Source organism: Gymnoscopelus braueri (assembly GCF_963280865.1).
Source record: "Gymnoscopelus braueri genome assembly, chromosome: 19".
Classification (NCBI taxonomy): domain Eukaryota; kingdom Metazoa; phylum Chordata; class Actinopteri; order Myctophiformes; family Myctophidae; genus Gymnoscopelus; species Gymnoscopelus braueri.
Genome location: NC_137621.1, coordinates 31,565,919 through 31,590,215, shown reverse-complemented (window position 1 = coordinate 31,590,215; position 24,297 = coordinate 31,565,919). Strand labels below are relative to the sequence as shown.

At 41.7% G+C, this 24,297-nt stretch overlaps 1 protein-coding gene across 1 annotated transcript in view; it reads right to left on the bottom strand.

The window, feature by feature from the left end:
• syne1b (spectrin repeat containing, nuclear envelope 1b) overlaps window positions 1-24,297 on the bottom strand; it is a 123,870-nt gene that overhangs the window by 28,993 nt on the left and 70,580 nt on the right. The window contains exons 77-106 of the mRNA XM_080415010.1: window positions 23,514-23,851; window positions 23,093-23,237; window positions 22,576-22,794; window positions 21,822-22,090; window positions 21,313-21,478; window positions 20,039-20,194; window positions 19,185-19,337; window positions 18,600-18,782; window positions 18,125-18,262; window positions 17,478-17,663; window positions 17,078-17,200; window positions 15,866-16,048; window positions 15,399-15,542; window positions 14,701-14,889; window positions 13,491-13,631; window positions 13,048-13,161; window positions 12,558-12,719; window positions 11,654-11,848; window positions 10,074-10,250; window positions 8,764-8,955; window positions 6,974-7,105; window positions 6,365-6,465; window positions 5,631-5,784; window positions 5,193-5,324; window positions 4,906-5,061; window positions 4,106-4,315; window positions 3,717-3,818; window positions 3,467-3,586; window positions 2,871-3,071; window positions 2,337-2,510 (exon numbers count right to left, since the gene is read on the bottom strand). Coding sequence (XP_080271136.1) covers window positions 2,337-2,510; window positions 2,871-3,071; window positions 3,467-3,586; window positions 3,717-3,818; window positions 4,106-4,315; window positions 4,906-5,061; window positions 5,193-5,324; window positions 5,631-5,784; window positions 6,365-6,465; window positions 6,974-7,105; window positions 8,764-8,955; window positions 10,074-10,250; window positions 11,654-11,848; window positions 12,558-12,719; window positions 13,048-13,161; window positions 13,491-13,631; window positions 14,701-14,889; window positions 15,399-15,542; window positions 15,866-16,048; window positions 17,078-17,200; window positions 17,478-17,663; window positions 18,125-18,262; window positions 18,600-18,782; window positions 19,185-19,337; window positions 20,039-20,194; window positions 21,313-21,478; window positions 21,822-22,090; window positions 22,576-22,794; window positions 23,093-23,237; window positions 23,514-23,851 — 5,055 coding nt within the window. The remainder of the gene's footprint in view (window positions 1-2,336; window positions 2,511-2,870; window positions 3,072-3,466; window positions 3,587-3,716; window positions 3,819-4,105; window positions 4,316-4,905; window positions 5,062-5,192; window positions 5,325-5,630; window positions 5,785-6,364; window positions 6,466-6,973; window positions 7,106-8,763; window positions 8,956-10,073; window positions 10,251-11,653; window positions 11,849-12,557; window positions 12,720-13,047; window positions 13,162-13,490; window positions 13,632-14,700; window positions 14,890-15,398; window positions 15,543-15,865; window positions 16,049-17,077; window positions 17,201-17,477; window positions 17,664-18,124; window positions 18,263-18,599; window positions 18,783-19,184; window positions 19,338-20,038; window positions 20,195-21,312; window positions 21,479-21,821; window positions 22,091-22,575; window positions 22,795-23,092; window positions 23,238-23,513; window positions 23,852-24,297) is intronic.

Genomic DNA, 24,297 nt, shown 5'->3' with positions numbered 1-24,297 from the left:
TGGTTCTCAATCATTTTCATGTCAAGGACCCCCAAATTGATATGTACTAGTCCATAACCGTGGGGGGATATGCGCACATGATCTGGCAACCCGGGAGGCAGTTCGTCCCATAGCTCGCGGGGCCATCCCACAGCTGGGCAGCTGTAACCATGGCGACATTCTTTTACACAAAAACGCTAATAAACAGCTGAGATTTGGTGAAATCGAAAAACGGGCTTCGCTGTTCCGTGCACATGGTAATGGTCAAATCAGATCAATTGCTCCAGCCACTGAGGAGAACCGGGCAGAACAAATTTTGGCCTCACCACCTCACCACCTCACCACTACAGAGCTTTGTAGAATTATAGTAGGATTTGTCTGCAGACCACCATCAGAAAATATTTTATGCCAGGGACCCCATACAAGATTTGTGTTGTTAAAATGATTCAAAAATATTAAATTTTTTAAACATTTTCTCCAAGATATTTTTTTTGTGCAAATCTACAAGCTCACAATGCGACGCGTTGTGAGCTTGTAGATAAAGCTTGTAGAAAGCTATTTACAAATAGCCGATGTATATAGGTTTAAATGCCTCATGTAGCCTAGTCGCCTCTTTTGGTCTTGTTTTCATAGACCTGGTTGTTTGTATCTCTCGCAAAACCTGGCAACACTGCTAAGAAGCTATGTGTGGCATAGCCCGTAGCACTTGCCCTAGCCTTGACGACCTTGCAGGATTATGCAAAGGCTAAAATGCAACTTAGATAGCATGTTATATAGACAGATGCCAGGTCATTGTTGACCTGGTATCCTATAGTGTGTATAGTTTCAATGTAGGCTGATGATAGGTTCTTGGTTTACGTATGCATTAGTTATTATTAGATTATTGGTTAACTTAAGTATTACTTTATTATTAGATTACTATTTTAATGCATTTGATGTATTATGTGTATTATGATGTATTATGATGTAATATCTTGTGTCCTTGCTTACTGTAAGTCGCTCTGGATTAAGAGCGTCTGCTAAATGCCTAAACTGTAAACTGTATAGTAACTTTTAAAACACATTTAGCTTTTAAAAACCAAAATAAATTAGTAAAGGAAAAATGCAAGGAGAGGAAGAAAAACTAAAGTCTAACTCATTTATTCAGCAGTGGATGCACATGCTGTGTCAGCTAATTTAGTGCTTAGCAGATTTATCAAAAATTAAAAAAAACTGTTAAGCACTAAATATGCTGACCCAACTGAATTTTAACATTTGGGGTCTCACGGATAGCTTCTCATATAAAAATACATGGCCTTGATCCTCTACATTTATATGTAGGCCATCTAAATATAGTATGCATTCACCTAGTAACATTATCACTTGGGACTTGCATATATCATCAGGACTATTTACTTTCTGGGTCATTTTTGGGGGATTACTAAAGGTTAGACATACCAGAAGGTACACATGATGTTGAACATTATTTAAACCTGTAGTTTTCTTTTTTTAAACTAGCTACAACAAATTAAAAAAATATATTTAGAGAAAAGTGAAAAAGAAAGTTACATGTAGGAAGTAGATTTGAGATATTTCCATGACATTTCTAGGGCTGGGAAAAGTTTTTAAATTGCATTCACTTTTCCAGACGTGTTATGAATGTCACATAGTATACAGTCATAAGAGCTGTACTTCCATGCTCACAGCTACTTAGTTTGCAGGGGGATCCGATTATGCTTATGGATACCAAATAACCAACACAATACAGTATAGAACAAACTGTAGAGGCCCTCATTACTTCCTCTTCCATGAAGGTATAAACAGGCGGCATAAGGAAATTATAGTTTGTTTTGTTTTTTTTAATTTTTATCCCACGATTTTGTAACCCTATTTTTTACACCCAGTGCTAATTGTCTATGTAATCCTGGGCACTACCTTCCCTCTGCCAACCTAGGGAGGCCAGGGCCGAGCTCATGCCTCCTTCAATGCATGAGAGCCAACTGACCTTCTTGTCACCTGACAGGGGAGAGTTTCCCTGGTTGGACGTAGCGCGTGGAAGGAACACGTTATTCCAACCAGTTCCCTTCCCCTCCATCAGGCGCCCCGGCTGGCCAGGGGGAGGCAGTATAGTGACCAGGATTACTGCATGTTTTTGTGAGGGTACGGGGAGAACATGCAAACTCCACACAGAAAGGCCCTTTCGCCAACCCCACCTAGGGTATGGGCACTGATGACGCGGAGGAGAGAACACGCCCCCAGCGCCCACAGCGTCCCCTGCGGGAATCGAACCCAGGACCTTCTAGCTGTGAGGCGACAGCACTACCGACTGTGCCACCGTGCCCCCTAGGAAATTATAGTTTTAGATATTTATTTCTTACCTCTAGGATGCACTCCAGCTCTACACCTCTATTGTGAGCCTCTTTGAGGACACCCTGAGCCTGGACCAGAGTCTCCTCCAGGACCTGTCTCTCCTTAGGCAGCATCAGACTACTGATCTTCCTGAAGAACGTTTCTGTTAGGATCATATGGGACTCCAACCCCTGGAAGAACTCCTGAAGGACAAAATCAGCAACTTGCTTACTTACTGAATTCCTTAAACTCAGCAACACACAACCACAGACATGACAAATATGGTACAACATTTTGGGTGTACAAAGTCCTAGGTCATGTTGAACAAATGAATAAATACCCACTCTCTCATATGGGATGCACACACAAACAAACATTTGGGAATAAAATGTAAATAATATATGAATTATTCATGTGTTGTACTGCCAGTCAATCTTTATTATCTTAGACCATATCTTTTTTATACTGCAATATTGCTTAAAGCCTTAAACAAAACTTACATCTGAACTTGAATGTTTACTCCACAAGTCTCTTAGTCAAGTCAAGTGTAAGTTTTACTTTACCTTATGTTTGTCGAGTAGATTCTGGACTTCCTCTGCGGAACTGGCGATGATCCTCTGGTTGGTGGCCATCTTGTCTTGAGCCGTGTCCACCAGGTCGGTCAGGTCCTGAAGGGCCCGCTCATATTGACCCTTCAGAGCCATGTTCTGGTTCAAGCCACTGCGTCGTGAGCCCACTGTCATCACCAGCTCCTCATAGCCATCCTGGAATACATACGGGAAGAACACAATTTGTCACAGTCATGACTCCATTGATTTTCATGTTTACTGACTAGAGTTGCTGATCTTCCAAGGACATTTTGGTAATTTGGTAATATTTAAATTCTCAATGCAATGAGAATTGGTCGGGGAGGGGTGACCGCGGGGGGTGCCGCGGGGGAACCCGCGGGGGGACCGCGCTACAGGACGTGCAATAACCCCAAGTTTGCAACTACTTTCGTCTGCGCCCTTCACCGGGTATGGTCTAGTAGTCTGAATTGCACATTATAACATTATTTGACACAAGGTTGCAACAATGCAGTGTTGAATGTATTGTTTCTCTCCTTACAAAATAATGAATGGTTGGTGTCAAAGAGAACACTGTAAGTCAAGTTCAGTACCTGTAGCTTCTGCAGCTTGTTGGTTGATATTTGATCTGCTTGTAGAGCTGCTCCTCTGGTTTTGAGCTCAGAGATCTTCTGTTCAAAGTCTTTCAAACTGCTTTCTGCATCTGCAATGACCTGAAAGAAATTACGACACTGTTGAATGGTTGAAATATTGTTTTTGTCTTCATTCCCTCATCTCGATGAGAAAGAGTATCGTCAATGTACTGCATCTGTACAAGCATTTTAAAAGGTGGGTGATTCTTACCTCCAGCTGTTTAGAAGCCGACTTATCCATGGCCCCGGCTAACGTCTGTAGAATCTGGCACTTGGTTTCAATAAGAGCAGTTTGGAGAAGTTGTAGCTCTGTCTGTATTTGCGAAAATAAGATTTCTTCAGAGCATGGAAACCTCCACTACTTTACAAATGATAGGTGTAATACAGATGGCCCATATTATATAGAGAGAATTCCCACACACATACAACCTATGTAGTTCTAATTGTGTGTTTTGGTCAAAGATTTATGTGTTGACAGACCAAACTACATAATTAAAGAAGTGCATGAGTGTAACATGCTTGACAGAATTATGATCTAATTTCCTCTCAATCATAATGTGACAGATTGACATAAGACAGAAGCACAAAAAATGCAAAGACCTGGTAGGCTGTGAGCTCATGCATCCTGGCCCTCATGTGTTCACAGCGTTCTGTCAGAGCTGAACCCAGGGCACGTAGTCTCTCTTTCAGGCAGTCCAGGGTATCTTCCAGCAGGACCCGTTCCTCCTGCTTCAGCCCTGCTGGCACAGCCAGCAGAACCTTGCTGTGTCTAACCTCCTCAGTCACATCCCTCACATCAGTACCCAGCGTCTGCAGAGAAGAGAGAAGTTTAAAACCATTCTGCAGTATTGTGTAGGGGTACAATGCAAAAAAACAAAGGCACTGTGCAGAAATGTTCATCCATTTTACTGTATAAGTTATGGTAAGTTATGCTTTGTTGATCCCTGTAGGAGGGAAAACTATTCAGACAGACACTGGGCAGCACCAGAGGATCTGCTCCAGCTCTAAGGCTGGTGCCTTAGAGTGCCTCTCTCTTAACATGCATGTCTTTTGGTGTGGTAGGACACCAGAGCACCCAGATTAAAAACATTTTAAATTGTGGAGAACCTGTAAACTCAACACAGAGAGGCCCTGTTTGGGTTAAAACCCTAGGATATCTTGCCGTTAACCCCATGATCCCTATTCTGAGCATGTCATAATAACCAATATTTGGCAAAAACTAAAATAGGGAAACAAAAACAGCAGATCTACATTTGGTGTAGATGTAAAGGTGTAAAGGAGGAGGCCAATTATAGACCTCCAGGGGACCCCTGTCAACGAAGTAAGTTTTACATGTAAGTGGTTAAGCAACAGTGCTAACCCCTTAGCCACCCAGCCAGTATAGCTATGGTATATTGTACCTCCTGATTGTGGAGCTGCATCTCAGCATTCTCAGTCAGCAGCACCGACCCAGAGAACACAGTGCTCTCCACATCATCCAGCCAGGTGGACGTGGACGTCACGGCAGTGAAGAGCTGCTGCTCCATCGGCGACACTTTTCTCTCACCACCAACAGGCTACGTACATGAGAATGTTTCAACAATTAACTTTGTGAAAGTCAATCTTTTTTTTCTTTCCTTTTCCTGTTTATACAAGACATGTTATACAAAGGATTTTGTTGGCATTACTGGTAAAGAAATAATCTAACCTGGGTCGATATCTCCTCCATTGTGTGTCTAAAAGTGTCAAATAGAGACTTCAGTGTGGTTCTGTCACTGGCCTTGCTCTCTCCATTAAACAGTGGCCCAGCTGTGCTCACCCTGGAACTTCTGGAATAAAGCTGTGACAAGTCAAATGGATTAAAGCCTGTTATTGCATACATAAAAGTAATAATAATAATAATGATAATAATAATAATACTGGTATTAATGCTACCATTACTATTATAACTGCAACAACTAATATTACTAGTAGTAGTACTGCTACCTCTATTACAAAACCAATACTAATAGATACAATACTATCTTGAGTGTATTTTAAGGTAGTCAGAGACACTTTACCCCACTTAGGCATATAATATATGTTTACACACTGACTAGGTTATAAGCAACTAAGCAATAATTTTATTTTGCTACAGGGTTATTACCGGCTGCTTGTATTCAGTTTCCAGGGTCTTCTGCAGCAGCTGTAGTTTGGTTTTGAGCTCTAGTCTTAAAGTCTCCCATCTCTGCTTCATCAGCTCCCGTGCTGCCTGAGCCTCCCTCTCAACCAGAGCCTCTGGATTGAAGGGCTCTGTTGTACTGCACCGTGAAACAACATTCATGTTCAATAAACCAGTACCAATGTATTTTTTTAAACGTGTATTCATACAAATTCCAACAAAGAGCTAGCACTGCTTCAGTCTGAAGAGACACAAAAAAATATATTTTAACATTCATCTATGAAAATAATTTGACTCATATCTGGCTTGTTTTTGGAATAACTTGTTTTTCCACATCTGGGAGTTTAGACAAATGTGTGATGAAACATCTTTCGTTACTAATATGTTGAGAAGATTGACATTAGGTAGATTTTGCTTAGATGCACCTGAAAGCGTGTTTTACATCAATTGTCTGTCTCCCTATCTCGAAGAGAGGCAATCACAAAGATGTCTGAACTACAATAAAGACGACGGCGCATCTACAGTAGTGTCTATTTCGGGGCACTGTCAGCTTCAAATAACTTTACTGACATTGTCAAACAGTAGGGAGACCACCTCCAACGACTGCAGCTAGTTGTATTGTATTAACATACTCTACCATACAGATTGGTTAATACAATGTTTTATTCATTGATATAAGTCCTGGATTGTAGCTTTAAGTTCATAAGGTCATAAAGTACCTGGCGCTGCTGGGGGATGCCTGCTGGATAAGGATCTCTTCTCCTCTGCTGGCGACTGACTGAAGCAGCTTTTTCTGCTCTGCTAGTTGTTCCTCCAGCTCCTGCAGGACAAAGCAACACAGCAACATCTACCTATGCTCATCCATTTAATGCTGACAGTTGTCATCGATGTTCTTAAGTTCTACTTGTAGTGGTATGATACAGTACTATTGCAAGTACTGACCATTTTTGCTTCTATATACATTCTGTAGCTTCATGCCAATTAAGCTAGAAGAGAATAAGAACTTAGTATACAGGCCCATAAAGTTTTATTTTACTACATTAAAAAAAGAATAGGCTGCTATGCAGCTGCAGGAGCCACTGCAGTAAGGTAGATCATTTATGGTGTCGTGTACGGTGGCCACCAGTGTACATAAAAGTTGAAATATACTAACATTCTGGGCAAAATTACCAGGAAACATACCTACCAGGTATCAAAAACTGAGACTAAACATACCGTAAGTACAAATACAGTAAGAGATGATGCAGAGGTATTAGATGACCTATAATGTTACTCACTACTCATTAAAACATTATACAGGGTATGTATCATATGTTGTCAAACTGTACCCTCTGTCTCTGAAGGCTGTCTTGGTGCTGTTGTGTCCGTGTGGAACGGGCCTGGGCCAGCCAGTCCTGAACATTGGGACTCTGAGACAAGCTGGACTCAGATTCACTTTCCTCCTGCTCTTGCAGAGAGCCCTGGGAAAAGACAAGCCATTGATTTTATTACTGAAGGCATTTCGGTTTTACACAGAAGATGATTTGGTGGCATGTAACAAAAGTTCACAGTAAAATCCTATGTAATTAATTCATTAATCTCAGAGACTGTACAAATGGACCAGTAAGGGTCCATTTGGTTACATTTACACAGTCTCAGAGATGCAAATGTATAAATGAACACTGAGGATTTTACTGTGTTGCATACCACAACTAATCTAGGATTCCTTTGCGCAGTCCAAGAATATTACACACCATGCATTCTTTCAAAGTCAGCTCTTCAGCCAGATCATTGTCATCATAAGCAGTGATTCAACTGATTCACATTTGCAAAATTGAACAACATTCAACTTAGAAATGTAACATGTGAAATCATTTACTCAGTAGGACTGGATATTCAGTGAAGGAATGAAGTCAAATCAAAGTTGTTAGGTCGACTAGATGCTGCTGATTGGCTAATGGAGTGGATATCTTATAACATCGACTCATCATACTGTAGATTGAACTATTGCAACATACATGGAATAATACGTGTTGGAATGATATTCCATGTGTTATACATATTACGTTAAACTTGGCACTAATGGCTCTGCTCTTATGATGCTCCCTGAATTAGACAAGCAGCATGCTAAGCTAAACCAAACCAAACCAGGGAGAGTGATGCTGACACCACCCATGGGTATGCAAGAGCGTGCCCAAAGCAAGACATTTATTTTCGGTTTAATCTTTGAGCCATGCAAGACTGAACTAGAAAGGTGGAGGCCGGGGTGGTGCAGGCAAAGCTTTGCCAGCAGCAGTGTGTGGCAGCATACTGAAAGTGTAGCAGAGATCAAATGTACGAGGGAGCCATATTTAAATGGACCTGCCTTGTTGTGAGAATGGGTTGTGATTGGTGTATAGAAATGCATGGCTGACAGTTGATTACAGCTGGGGCATATGACTTCCAAGTCCTGCATGAACTGTAAGTTCATGAGAACAGTAAAGAACTGATAAAGCATACAGGTTCCACAGAGCTTAATAACACAGAGCTTAATAACATTACATGTTCTCTCGGCTGGCCTTTGAACTCTTCCCATGCTAGGGCGGCCTGCAGACAGATAGCAAATAAGCTGGTCATTAAGTCAATCTAATCTCTTACTGTAAATCAGTCATGATTAGCATGGTCTGAATGGTAATAAACACAAAAAAAAATTAAAAAAATACATATACCCAACCATTTGGTGGGTGCTTTTATCCAACGTTACCATACAATATAATTATAATACAATTCTCTTTTTTAAATGTTAGCGTCATGATGACATCATTTATCTATCCGGGATGATAAGAACCTGGAGTTAGGGGCCGTGTCCACCAAGGCGTTTTTTTACCGGCTGAACACGCAAAGCACTCGCCTAAAAACGCTTCCAAACGCCCGAGTTGAAAATATTTCAGCTCTCAGCAAGCAGATAAAAACACTACGAGCGCAAAATAAACATTCAGCGCCTCGTCACGCTGCTGGGGTTTCCAAGTACGCTGTGCCCCCATTGTAAACAATTTAAAACATATGCTGCGATCAGGAAAAAAAAACCTCTTGGTGGACATATGGACTTATGTAGCCATTACCCCCCTCCGTATTTCAGGTGTGAAACCAGCCACCTCACCTGGATGTTGATCTGTTTGTCTTGCAGCATCCTCTGCAGCTCCAGCAGACCGCCTTTCAGATGTCGTAGCTTCCTGGCCAGCTGCTTGGCTTCCTCCTGGGTCTCTGCCCGTCCCTCCAGCAGCAGGCTCTCGCTGTGCATGGACAGCTCGGACAAGGCCAGCACCTTCTCCTCGATCTCCTGCAGCATGTTCTGCAGCACCAGGAGGAGAGAGGCCAGTTCAAACATGGCGTCTCACACCCACCTCCACCACAACCAGTGACTATAACTCCTCTTTCTAAAGGTTCCTCAGAACAGACCCTCCAGGCACCGCCAGTAAACGAGGGGGGCCAGGGCCGGCTCAGACCCCCCCCCCCCCACCCCCCCTACACCAGCAGTTCTCCCTGGGCACGGGAAAGGGAGAGCAGTCCCTGTGCTCTCATCCTTGGCCTATCTCTTCTGTGTCGCCTCCAGTGCAACATATTGCCACTAATCCTTTACGCCTCATGCTCTGCATGCAGCCTACGCTCCTGGACAAAACCAGAAGTAACAACTGTGTGTGTAAACCCTGTGGTGTTTGTAATGAGAGATCCAATCCAGTCCAATCACAGATGCTCATCAGTGACAGTAATTCCAATAACTGAACGAACAAATCTCTTTGATTTTGCTGTAGTGTAGCCAATAACCTGTCATCAGTGGCTTCAACAGGTTACTCCAAGGTGCCATAACTGTCCTGTCATCTAGGATTCGCCTACTTGAATTATTCTAGCAGGCCCGGCCCAACTCTGTCACCTACACCAATCTCAGCAGTGCAACCTCACAAGTGTCTTGAAGCCACCGCCTCTAAACCCACCCCTACGAAGCTAACTGGCTCCCTGCCCATAAGGGCTTAATCTGCTTAAGCCTAGTGTCACAGCCGCTTAGGAGCCTAGCCATCTGAATGCAAACCTCTAACTCTGCTAATACACTTGTTTACCCTCTGACAAGTTCCTGCCCCCTTGGCCGCATCCATACATCAAAAGAGGAGATAAGACAATTTGACATAAATGAGGTGTAAATAATGCAGCTGTTGCTGCTGATGTTTGTTTTGTGCATGGACCATCATAATCTAAAAGCTCAGATGACTGAGCATCTAGATGATGACCATTCAGTCTCAAATGTCACATCTCAACTCTTTTAATTAGTTCCTGTTTGTTCCATTTCACTCACATATCTTGTATATCAGCAGGCAGGTTTGATACCACTTACTTTCCAGTCATACTGTAAAAGTAATTAGAAATTTGAAATGGCCCCCTCAGTTCCAATGAGAGGGCAGTAGGGGGCGCTCCTACCTGACATTCTGAGAGCTCCTCCTCCATGTCTGCCTCCTCCTGAAGATTGGGCTCCAGAATGCAGGTGATGGTGCTGCGTGCATTGGCTAACCATTGGTCCAATTCATCAGCCTGACTGTGGTAGCGCTGTATAGCCTGCTCCTGTTGCTGGCCCTCCAGTTGGTCACTCATATGCTCCTGGGACACAGCACAGAACATATTGTACATCAGGTTAGATTTCAGACAAAACAGGAATATGTGGGGTTCTCCATGACAACTACTGTAACTCAGATAGTGTCAGGTGAGAAATTAGTGGCTAATTACAGTAGGTAATATTTATTGCACTGTTTTTGTCCCTTGTGGCCAACTCCGCCCAAGTGTAAATAGCCTACATGTGAATACAATTTCCACTATGGTCTGATTTTGTCTATTTGTAAAGCACCTTTCTTACAAATTAAAAACATGCAGCTCAAAGTGCTTTACATTAAAGATAAGGGGGAAAAAACAAGAAACATACATTAAAGGGAAGCAAACAAGAAAAACGAAATACTTTGCATTAAAATAAGAAAACAAGACAACGGAGCTAGCTAAACACAAGTAAAGCACATAATCAATAAAGAAATAAAAATAAAAGGGAAATAAAATGAAATAACATGCTTTAATGGCAAGAAATGATGCTATAGCAAGGCTTGGTTAATACGATTTTAAGTTTATGTTTTTAAGTGTTGTTTAAAGACTTCGACAGAGCTAGTCTCTCTAATGTAAAATGTATAATTTGGGAGCATAATTGAATTATATCTCCAATTTTCTTTTGGGTAGGGGTATGCATATCTAGCAAGCCTGCAGTTGAGGATCGATGGGCTTGTGAAGGAACATAAAACAACAAGGAGTCTGTGATGCAGGCCAACCCTAACTCATTTATAAACAAGTAGTAGGACTTTAAAATTGACTCTGAAAGACACAACGAGCTAGTAGTCTAGCTAAAACTGGAGCGATGTGTTCCAAGCCTTATAGATTACAAGTGATGAAATTGACTGAATGTATACATACACCATTGGTTAATTTGAGCTGCCTGGCCCTTTAGGCTCATCCTTAATGGCTTTGGGGCAATATTTCATTATTTGTGTCTTATCCTCAATTAACTTGAGACAGTTCCTGCATAACTCATCCATTTGTTGATTGCAGACAGACAGGTGGTCAGAGAGCTTTGTTTGGTTCAACAGATATGTACAATTGTGTACCATAGTTATGTAAACTAATATTATGTTCTCAAATGACATCACCTATATATACTGTAGCATATATAGTGAGAACAGCAAAGGCCCAAGACCTGGTGCAACACCAAAGGTTATCACATGACACATGGCCTCTGACTGATGTCCTGACGTATGTTTAGAACCAGGTTAGAACAAATTCTTAGAAGCCAAACCAGCTCTCAAGGCGTTTTATGAGGATTTAATAGTCGACGGTATCAAATATTGCAGATATTGCAATATGTAATATTTGCAATATACTATATTGCAAATATTGCTAAAATGGTGTTTCAAGTGACTAACAACTACAGTTGTTAGTTTTAAAATGCGTCAGATTTAAGAGGCTACCTCCAGTAGCTGCCATCTCCCTGAGGCCTTCATGTGGATGGTGGCCATCCTTTCAGCCAGGACAGCGAGGGATGACTGCATGGCCAGCTGGTCAGCCATGTCTGAGTCTGCACTATCACAAGCCAGTTCTTCTGTGGAGCTCGCCTGCAGCCTGTCTATCTCTTCCTGGAGACTGTCAATCTCTTTCATGACAGCCTATACAGAAAAACAGTGTGACGTTAGAGCTCTAAAACACTGGTTCTCAAAGTGGGGTCCGGGGACCCCCAGGGGTCCTTGAGGAGGTTCCAGGGGGTCCCCAGGAAAATGGAAAATTTTAAATACTTAAATCCTATAAAAATGTTCGGCTATTAGAAAATAATAGCCTAGGAAAACAAACTCACAAGGTTGTTGCATTGCAGCGTGTTGTGAGCTATCGGCTATTTTCGAAGAAATGTAGTCAAATTTTTACAAAATTCTTCTCGTATGGGGGTCCCTGACACAAAATCTTTTCAGATGGGGATACACAGCCAAATACATATCAATTTGGGGGCCCTTGAGATGAAAATGTTTGAAAACCACTGCTCTAAAAGACCTCTCACTCAGGATGCACTGACACAGATTGTATAACTCACAACTGAACATAAATATGATTTGACATGGTGAAAATAATACTCGCATCGCATCGACAAAATAACACCAATACCAATGTAACCCTTTTCCACATAATAGTGGAGAGTGCATCTACTTAAAGTACATAAGTAAGTAAGTAGCCTAATTTACTGAAATAGGTCTAATTGAGTTGTAAAGAAATGGAAAAGAGCTCTGATGAAGTATGTACAGTAAATAAACAGAAACATATGAGAGTGCCATGCACTGGTCATTAAGCTACAGTATGCAGAACCATTATGGTCAGTCAGTGTTTCACCTGATGGCCATCCATATGACTCTCTGGGTTCTTCTCTGGCTCCACAGGCTCACTGAGTTTGGCCTCCATTGCCTCCATCCTGGCAGAGATGGACTGGAGGGATCCCTGGTAGCGCTGCTGCTTCTCCAGAGCTTCATACAGTGACCTCTGCTTTTCACTGATCTGTAACCAGATAGATGGGATATTGCCATGGTGGGAGCTTGTTCTACTAATCTAATTTATCAGCCGCTTGACAGGTATAATTCTGCTAGGGGTCCTTTTCCGTCCTGTCTGTTAAAGTTGCCGGTGGAATCTGGAATGCGACAGCTACTGTAGACAATAGTCATTATATTCCTTCTCTGAACTTAACAGTGTGTCATGAAATAAGATGGTAAAACAATGTGGGGAGGCAGAGTAGATACTCATGTTTCAATCAAAGATTCTGTTGGGTTCCTTAAGATTATCTGGAATCAATAAACCACAACGCTGTGGTCTCGTAATAAACACATACCACGTTCTTCAACGTCTCCCATGAACGCTGCAGGTCATCTAGGTGAGCCACAGACTCAAATGTGGGATCATATAATTCCTGGATGGGAGCTCTTGTGAGAGTTCCTTGACTCATCTGAAAGAAGACACAAAATAGTCATATACTGTAATGCAATGTACTGTACGGAGATTGAGCGCCACAGCTTTTACTGTGTTGGTGTCCCTATTTTGGGCATGTCATTATCTAAATCTTTTGAGATTTTTCAAAAATATCGAAAATATCAGATCTATTTTCGCTACTTTTGCACGACACTGTCATAGAACGAAGCATAAAATAAGCGATATAAAGATGAAATATGTATGTATGCAACAGTCTACCAGAGTTACCTTTAAAGCCAATAAGATGACAGTTTGGGAAAATGTTAAATCATGAATGTAAGAGAGAGAGAGAAAGCAGAAGGATACCTTGTTAACAGATGCCTCAGTGTGAGAGACAGGAGAAGGGGAGCGACAGACAGGCGGAGAAGAGACCTCACTGTTAGTGCCCTCCTCCCCAGACTCCTCTGTGACAGGAGACAGGAGGGTATGACAGCGACCGGCAGTCATCTGTCATAGGAAATATTCAAAGACCATAATAACATAGCCGCAGCCATTTTGTTGTAGTAAGAGGGAAATGCCCACCAGACGAATATGGTCAGTAGCAACACAGACACAAGCAATCAGGGAATTGAAAAGAAAGGTTTACTCAAAGCCAGAAAGGTTAATATTAACTGCATTTTTAAATATAAGAGTTTTTATTAAGTTCACATTAGGCATTCAGGCATTGAGAAAATAAATACAGCATTGGTTTCAAACTATTTGAAACCAAGCAAAACAATATTTGTGTGGTATGTATGTATGTATGTACATATTTTTTTTTGGGCGGTCAATAAGTGGGGTTGGGACACCTCATTAGTACACCCTTCGCTGTACTGTGATTGGCTCATACATTAGTACACCCCTACATTAGTACACCCCTAGCTGTACTGTGATTGGCTGACTATTGGCTGACTCTATTCAGCACTGTGATTGGCTAGCGAGACACATGATGAAATGAATAACCTATAAATAGGACTATGCACTAAAAAATATATATATTTTTTTAAGTGAGCTTCCATCCCTGTGATAACCACTGTGATGACCACACCGCCCACTTCACACTGGGTGTGATTTTTGGGCGGTGAAACCGCCCCTATAAGTGAGGTTTGGAAATTTGTACAATTATCCTGCGCTGTGATTGGCCAAAAAGTACCCCGCCTAACCCTGCACCGTGATTGGCCAATCACAGTCTATTCAGGACTGTGATTGGCCAGTGTCACATGACACATGTGCATAGCCCTATATAAGAAACCATAACTTAAAAAAACCCATAAATTTGTTTTTTTTAAGTTATGGTTTCGTCCATCATAAAGAGTGTTTCAATAAATGTATTTATTTTTTGTACATGATTGGTTGACTCCATTCAGTATTGTGATTAGCTAGCAAGACACCGCCCACTTCACACAGGGTGTGATTTCTTTTTATCTATATATATCTATATCTATATATATCTATATATATATACTTGTGCACATTATAAACTATTAAAAAGAATTGTGAACAAATAGCATCAATGTTAAATATCTTACTCTCTTACCATGATAGCTTGTGCTGAAGATTTCTTAGGCTTCTCTCCATCTGTGTCCTCCAGCCCTTCAGGCAGTGCCTCCACATCCGTCACAGTCAGCAGCATGGTGGCATGCTTGGCTTTCACTGCCAGCATTTTACACTTGGAATTCAGGGATGCAATCTGCTCCTGGTAACCTTTGATCTTCTGAGCCAGCTCCTGTTTCAGGAAAATTACCAGTGGAAAATAATGGACAATAACATTATTTGTTTATTTCTTTATGACTTATTTACAAAATCATACTCCATTTCATACTGTAATGGCTTGTAGTTTGAGGGCGGTAACGTTAATGCTTATCAGCAGCGCAAACGATGGGTTCAGAAGTTTGACTGATCCCACTGAATTGGTACAGCTGATGCACATGGGTGTGTGGAGCTTGACGCAGTGCATTGAGGTCAGCGCCCAGACAAAGTTCAAACTACCTATATGAACTTTGGTGAAATCCCTCTGGTCCAATAAAACAGTCCCAATTCATCATCATCATCATGCCCAAAATAGGGTTTTATAAATATTAACCAATAAAAAGTATTAACAAGAGCTTGTAACTAATAAATAATAACTACATGGGATCCATTTCCTGAAAAGTACGTTTTGGTCATACAAGGTTTACACTCAACAGCGACACTATACTTTAGATAATATGTTAGACAGAACAGAATGCAGCATACCTCATGGTGGAGGATCTGGGCCTGTAGTTCCTGGATGTTACTGGTGGCAATGGGAAGGTCCTGGATGACCCGGTGGGCTTCCTCTATCAGCCCCTGGAGGTCTCTTACTTCCTGTTCATACTGCTCATGCTGTACCACTGCCTCCTAAAGGGGACACAATGAAAGGTTTAGTTCTAAAATGTTATCTAATATTTAAAGAAAATGACAAAGTCTTGTTTAATAATTGAGAGAAAACAGCGAATATCCCCCGTTTCAATTATTTGTATTTTTACAAATGACAAAGTAAATGTTTACTTTCCAAAATTATTATAAAGTGTTAAATAATAGAACAAATCATCATACATTCTTTATGTGTTATATAATTGTCATAATATTATAACTGCATGCTGACACGATGTGACATGATTCATTTCACTGCACCTTGTCATATTAATATTATCATGCAGCGATGGCTCCCTCTACTGTACCTGCAGGATGTTGCACTGCTGAATGGCGACATGCTGCAACTGACTGGCTTCCTGCTGCAGACGTAGAGCCGTGCGGCAGATGGCGAGGTTAGGCATTACTTCCTCTGGGACCCGCAGAGCGCTCTGACACAACTGCACCGCTTGTACCTGCTGTTTGAAGCCCTCCATGTCAGCCAGCAGACGCTGCCAAAATAACAGACTGAAAGTTTAGATTCTTCACAGTTGAAATGAGTATTCCTTTTAACCCTCTTCTTAGCTCTCATCTGCTTTTTTAAACTTCTTATATTCTTTATTACAAGACAATTCCTTAAAATGACTTTTATTCTGTAAAATGAAGATTATTGCCTGTTCACTCCGTATTTTTTTTTTTTTTTTTTTCCCTTTAAATTTTTTTATCCCACGATTTTTGTAACCCATTTTTTTCACCCGGTGCCAATTTCCTAAGTGATCCTGGGCGCTACACCAGCCCTACACCAGCACTACACCAGTCCCCCACAGTAGGGAGGCCAGGGCCGAGCTCATGCTTCCTTCAGGCATGAGAGCCAACTGACCTTCTTGTCACCTGACAGGGGGGAGTTTCCCTCGTTGGACGTAGCGCGTGGAAGGAACACGTTATTCCAACCAGTTCCCTTCCCCTCCATCAGGCGCCCCGGCTGTCATGGGGGAGGCGGTATAGCGACCAGGATTACTACATGTTTTTTGTGAGGGTATTAACTACCCTAGGAGACACGGGAGAACATGCAAACTCCACACAGAAAGGCCCTTTCGCCAACCCCACCTAGGGTATGGGCGCTGATGACGCGGAGGAGAAGACACGCCCCCAGCGCCCACAGCGTCCCCGGCAGGAATCGAACCCAGGACCTTCTAGCTGTGAGGCGACAGCGCTACCGGCTGTTCACTCCGTATTATATACAGTATATTTTCATCTAGAGTCAGTAAGACCTTTGATTGATTGATTGAATACTTCATTAACTAAAAAAATTAAACAGCACAAAGGTACAGTAAAGCATTTAGGCTAAAAGGATAACACAAAAAAGTCCTGGGGACTAGTTTCCATTGTGGTCCTATACCTCACAATCAGGAGCCTGATCAAAAAATGTATCAGTGCTTTGACATCGCCTGTAGTCAGTCAAGTTCAAACCAATCTGCATACATTTGATTAGAGTAGGAGCTTATAATGGACTATTGCTGTTAAGGGAGTTTTATATTCACCTGTCTTTGAGTCAGCTGCTCTTTGAGGCTCTGGCGAGCCAACTCTGGGGAGGTCAGTGTAGCTTGGACTTGTTCAATAGCAACATGTAAGGCCTTCACCTCGTACTCCAGCGCCTCCATACTCTGCAGGCAGATCATGCCAGATGTAAATCATGTATTTATTAGTATATTAAATATTAACTGAAAAATAAACGGGCTGTGCGGCACATGTTAACAGTTATCAGGAGCAGTATCACATTTTCTAAGAAAGAAAATAAGAATGAATGAAAATGTACAATTGCCACTACATTATCAGTTCAAGGGAATTAACATGAGAGAATAAAAACTAGACACACATTGGAAAACAACAGTGAAAACGACTGCATGGAGACATTAGATCCATAATTGTGTTTCTCTGTACCTTGTCTGCATCCTGCAGGCTCTGGAGACGAGTCTTGATGCTCTGCTGGAGCTCCTCAGTGTGGCGGCTGAGCTCACACAGCTGCTGGCTCAAGGCCTCCACCTGCAGCACTTCAGAGAGGAGCTCCACCTTCTCCCCCATCGACTCCAGGTCTCCATGGAGCTCCCGAGACTCCCGCAAGACGGCCTGAACACAAAGGGCAAAGGATAATGAAATGAGACAGGTGGGTGAAAGGCCTGGTGGTTAGAAAGACTGTCTGCAGGTTCAATCACAGATTAGTTGCTTGTAATGATCACATAATTCCATGCAGGTTTTCTTGTATAAGACCTTTTAATTATACATGATACTGAAGAGTTCTAAGGAGAATATATCTCAGATTCTCAAACGTTGCAGTGAACTAAAGTGCTCGCTTGCTTGGTGAACATGTGTTAACTAGTAAATGTATGGATTTTAAGCTGACTCGTACACTACTGCTCCATGCTTCAATCTAATAGCTTCTGGAGATTTATTTCTACAGTAAATCAATCTAAAAAGCTACTAATAAGGAGGTTTGAGTGCCGACTTGTCCTATTTTAAACATACAATCTCTAGGATTAATTACTAAACTAGCTCCAATCTGCAGATACATGACTGGATTTCCAACCTACCTGGTACATCCTTATCTGCTCCTGCAGATGAACAGAGGAGTTCCAGATGATGTTTGCCCTCACCAGGCTTTTGGCTTTCTCTGACCACCTCACAATGAAGTCCAGCATCTCATTGTACTCATCTAAATAGCACACCGCCTGCAAAGCCAAGATAAGAAAAGAGACACAAGAGAATGAGGAACTACTGTACAGATATGGTACAACAACCATTTTCTTTTCCTCCTGCGAGGACTCTTGGCTAATGGATTAAAAAGAAAACCAGACACCTTCTATTTTTTGCCAGCCAAGTATGGTTTTAAGATATAAAAGGCAGCTGTTAAAAGACAGCCAGTCAAAATTAACCAGCATTTTGGCTGATGGATGTGACTACTAGTGTCTGAAAGTTGGCTCACCTAATGTCACAACTCACTGATAGAGACACCTTGCATGAGCAAATAGCCATAACACATGGAATAAATAAGAAATAACCACTGACCTTTTTAAGCCAGTTGTTCCTGCAGTCACCTAGCCGGGTCGTGTGGTGATGGATTTCGGACAGCTTATTGATGGCATCACTCAGCTGTTTGGCCAGTAGGGGGTTCCGTCGACCAAACTCTTGTACAGCAGCGTCCAGTTCTGACAGAGTGCGACCACAGCTGTCCAAGTCCTCAGCCAGGCTCTGTGAAAGTAAAAATGGGTCAGACATGCATAATGTCATGTCATAATAGTCTAAATCACAAAGGTATAATATCACATTTAAGGTGACATGTACACCTTTAGGAATTCACGTTAGTTTAACCACAAGTTATCTACAAGATCACAATCTACAAGATCTACAAGCTCACAACGTGTCGCACTGTGACGTGCTGTGAGCATATATCTGCTATTTTCAAAATATTTCGAAACATCTTGAAAACTTGAGATAATCTGAAAATATTCGGCTAGCCTATGACATGCCCAAAAATAGGGATGCCAGGGTTAATGTGGTTAATTGTATTTGCCTATAAATGCATTAAGACTACCATGGTGAGATAAGGAAAGAAGGAATTGTATTACATGTTGTTAACTTTGGCTAACCCACCTTGACTTCTTCTTTGGCGTGATCGATGTCAGGGGATTTCTCCTTGAATTTGGCAGAGACTGCTTTCAGTTTCTCAGAAGCATCATGGATCCGGGAGCTGAAGTCCTCCTTAATGTCTCTAGTTTTCTGAATTTCTCTCTCTTTGGAAAGAACCTATAACATTGACATGAGATATGAAAAGACAAATGTATTGTTCTCTTTTGCCTACTATCCTACTCTACTGTAGTTGGCCTTCCCGTCTCTATGGCCTGGTACACAGTAGCTTAACGATACAATCCGTACGTTTTATGTCCGTTGTCTCCCTCTCCCAACAGAAGGGGGTAAACGTCAATGTCCAAACTACAATTAAGATGACATCGCATCAGTGTCCAATCCGGCGTGTGGTCTGCTTCAAATACCTTTACTGACATTGTCAACCAGTAGGTGTCCTACAGCACCTGACACAAGTGTCTAAATTGCTCAATAGAAGAGCAGGGAGACCACCACCTCCACCCACTGCAGATGCGCTTGTTATTGTATTAAAATACTCTACCAGACAGATTGGTTACCATAACGTTTTATTCATTAACATAAGTCCCAGATTGTAGCTTTGATGAGTAGAGCATGAAATCAACACATTTAGTTTTAGTTTTTGTTTAATTTGTTGTCTATTTGTAAGTCTGCTTCTTGTGTTTGAATTTTTTGCTTATGTCCTACTTTTTAGTTTAAAATGTAATAAACATTGAGTCATAAAAAAAGCATTGTATGTTACTAGCATGCAGTAGCCTACTGTATTTTGCATATAAATGGCCAGTAAAAGATATATCATTGTTTACTGTTTTAGTGACATTAAATGGTTGATCTTTATACAGTACCTGGTCCTCAATGGCACCTAGAGCAAGGGACACCTCAGCCAGCTGCATGGAGATCTCTGACGGCAGAATGGTGTAGAGGTCCAGGTATTTGCTCTGCTGCTGCTCGGCAATTTTATCCACATTCTGGCGGTAGGTGATGACATCACCATGTACTACCTGTGCACAAGAAATAACATCCAACACAAATATATATGTTTTTTTTGTTTTAAAATCAAAATATTTTGAAACCTTATTTACTCAGGTAATTAATTAATTCAGTGCCCGGCTTATTTATGGCAGTTTGGCTCTGAGTGCCACAGCCAAAATTCATTGTAAAAAAAAAGTGCTTAGGAGCGGAGATACAGCCTTTTTCAGTAAGAAGTTAAACAAAGAGTGAATGGAGCAGAACATTTTCAAATCATCATATCTTGGGTTCTGAATTAAAAAAAAAAAAAAAAAAAAAAAGTTAAAACTGACGTCTTAGACGTCCAGTGGCACTTAGAGTAATACTAGGTAACTTTTTCAACAAAACTAAAGTTAAATTGTATATCTTTTGTGAGTGGCAAAAGTTTCACAACACCCACTCCATGAATTTCACCCCCGAAAGCCTTTTATTTATATATTTTCTATTGAACGGTGGCTCGGTGAGCCTTTCCCGCGAAAATGATGTAATCTGGCCGGAAAACGGAGGCCAGGAACTACCGCACCGGTTTCCTGTTTGGCCAGGAACTACCGCGCTAATAACAAAAAGGAAACTCACGCTGATTTAAGAGATTGTATGATTTGAAGGTCGAAAAACAACAGAAAAAGAAAACACAGCTCACGGTAACTAAAGCTCCACTGGCTAAGAGAAACGATCCACAGATCGTATAAAACAATTAAAAGAACGCTTTTTGAAACGCTTCCGTCTTCCGGTGAAAACAAATGGAATTCTGGGTAACAGAGGAATAAACAAACGGCCTGCAGTGACGGTAATGACCAGCATAGGCTGCTAAAAATTGTGGACCTGCACTGTATAACTTTAAGCAGTTAAGAACCATGCACCATGGAAAGGAAATAGATGAAAATGCACCATGGAAAGAAAATTGATGAAAACAACTACCGGTATACAACCTACAGTAGCAAAGTCAACTGGTAATGTAGTTGTAATGTTATATGCATTTTCACGATGTGGCTCCTGTGTGTCTGTCTATGTGTATGTCTGTTTTTTTCACACCAATGGACCAATCAACGGCACATGTCTTATGCATGCTGCCAAAATATAAACCAATTTGGATAAGCCAACAAAGCCTTACCTCCAGTTCTTGTAGCAGAGCATCAATATCTGGGGTGGGGTTGAGGAGAAGCTCTCTGGTCTGCTGGATCCAGGCTTTTACAACACTGAGGTCCTTCTCCACCTCCTCTCTGTCCCTGAGCTCATGGCCTGTCTGGGCACGCTTGGTCCTGGACTGTGTCAGAAGGCTGGATGGAAACAAGCAAAACACTGCACTCAGTATCCTAGACTACAAAACATTTGAAAATGACAGAATTAGACATGGGTCAAATATTTGTATTAGTAAATTGTTAGTTTATTCATTTGTTTTCATCTCATTTAGGCATCCGATAGGTGTAGTTTACCAAATTAGTCCATCTTAGGTATAATCTGTTAACCATTGACTTGACAAATACGGTCAGTATCACATACATGGAAAATATATTTTTCCTTGAATTGTCTAAGCTGAGCGAAACGGTACTCCAAGGAGGTCAAAACAAACATTAAGTTCTGACTTACAACAAGTCGTTTTGCAAGTTAACTTGTCATTACCTTTCCAATTGGTCTTGTACAACTCTGATCTCTTTCAGACTGGGTAGCTCATCCTGCTCATTGGTTGGTGAAGGCACTTCCACATCGTGCAGCAGGCTGAGGGCATACTGCCGTAGCAGCGTGAGGGAGGAGAGCTCTCGCTCGATGTCCTGGCTCAGCAGGTCGTGTTGGTCCAGCAGAGACTGCAGGGTGGCTTTGGAGGCCTTCTCCACAGCAGTGTCAGGGACACGGCTCTGTAGCTCATCAGACACGTCTTCCAGCTTCACCATCTTGACAATAAAAAATAACGAACCACATGAATCATGGCATCACTATTCTGGGGGCGAACATTTGGTGAAAATAGCAGATCTACAACGTGTAGCGAGCTTGCAGATCTGCTATTTTCAGTGAAGATATTTGGTGTAGAAGGAAAAAAGAAGGGGGCCTACTAGTATAGAGTAGACCCCTGGGGGACTAAGTGTTTATGACATTGAAACAAAAGATTTTTGAACACTATAGTCTGAACACTATACAATACACTGCATTTTGAACTAGCAACTGCCAGGCCTAAGCTTACTAAAGTAGGTATAGTGCAAAATAAAACATCATAAGTGGCAAAGACTCATATTGGATTTGCTTATTATAATTTTTTTTTAAGACATGCAAGTTGCACAGGTTTCGAGCCTGGTGGTGGGTGACAAACTCTCCGGTCAGTTACCGGTTAACCAATTTGTACTTCTTTACTGTAATTCATGTGTTCTTTGTAGTACAGTACCTTCTCTCTGAAGGTCCTCCATTCCTGTGCTGTGTCTTCTAGGACCCTCTCCTGTCCCCGTGCCACGCTGCGCAGACGCGTCCAGCGCTGCCACACAGTGGTCATGGAGCGGCTGATGGTGGCCTTGCTGGCATCACTCCCTACCAGCTCCAGCTGGGCAGCCTGCTCCTCTAAACCACTCAGCTTCTCCTGGAAGCCATTCACCAGTGAAACAAGAGACTGGGGAGGGCAAAGAAGAAGAAAAAGAGAATACATTCAAATGTTAAAGATGTATTGGAGGCATGTTTTCACATTCTTGTTGGGTTTTTTAAACAAAACAAATGTAAATTAAAGGACTTTACTAGTGCTATTGCAAGCAATGTTTTTTCCCATTAATCCTAAATAACCAAATGTGAAGAGATTTTTTTTGTCAATTTCTTCATAAAAATGTAAAACTTTGGTATCATATAATGACTGCATAATGTAGTCCATGATCCTTTTATTTTATTATTAAAATTAATGCATTGGCCTCCCATACTCTATGGCTGCACAGCCTCTCCTCTGCCTCCTGGCTTGTGGCTGCCTTTGCAGTGGAGAACTCAGTCAGCTTCTTTTCTGCCTCATTCATCAGCTCAATGACAGTCTGCCTGGCCTCCTGGTACGACTTCCACTGGGCCACACAGCTGAAGACAATACAGTATTATGTTAGAGAACAGCTGCCTGTCTGTTAACACTTCTGTCTGAATTTGAATTTAAAACTAAAAACTAAAAAAGGATTTCAGTTAATATTGCATTTTTTCAACAATTCACATGACTCATGAATTCATGAATGCCATTATCTTTTCAGAATAGGTGTTACATTTTTCAAATGCGGAAATTAGAATTTGTACATTAAAAGGCATAGCAATATAACACAACTATTGTATAGTCATTAGTCATCTCTCTTATTCTCCCTCTACCTGTGCAGGACGTCCTGGTGACACTGGAGCTGGTCTCGGACCTCCACACCTCTCTGTTGCGCCGACTCTACACTCAGCTTGAGCTGCTCTTTAGCCATGGGGTTGACCAGTTTCTCTAGCTGTGGCGGCAAGGCCTGCAGCTCCTCCAGGTGGATGAGGAACTCCTGCTCAGTACCCATGATGTCCTCCTGCTGCCGGACACACTCCTCGTAGTTCTCCACGTCTACGCCCAGGCTGGCCTGCTGCAGGAAGGACACGGCGTCCTCCAGCCACTCGCAGGCTGACTGCATCCTGTAGTGATACGTCTGGCACAGAACAAGTGCCTGCTCCAATGTGATCTGGACAATGAGATATACATACAGTACTGTAAGGCATTTACACATCAAATGAAAGCTATTCTTTAATAGTGATGAACTTTAGCAATCAAATATCATACAATCAAAGTGTTTTATTTCTATATTTAATTTACGGAATTAGATTCAATTTAATCATATTAACCCTGGAGTCCCTATTTTAGGCATGATGCCACACGTTGTGGGCTTTTAGATCGGTTATTTGCCGTATGACTACAGTATAACGCTTAAGTGGTTACATGTCAAGTCCAACAAATATTAAATAATTTCTCCTAGTAACATTGCTGCAGAGAAATATTCACGGCCAGTTTCACAGTACATATTGGCACACATACTCTAAGTTAACATGGAAGCCCACATACAGACTATGACACACAGCAGACCATACCATGCACAATAAATACAAAACATTCAAAAGAGCACAGCATAGC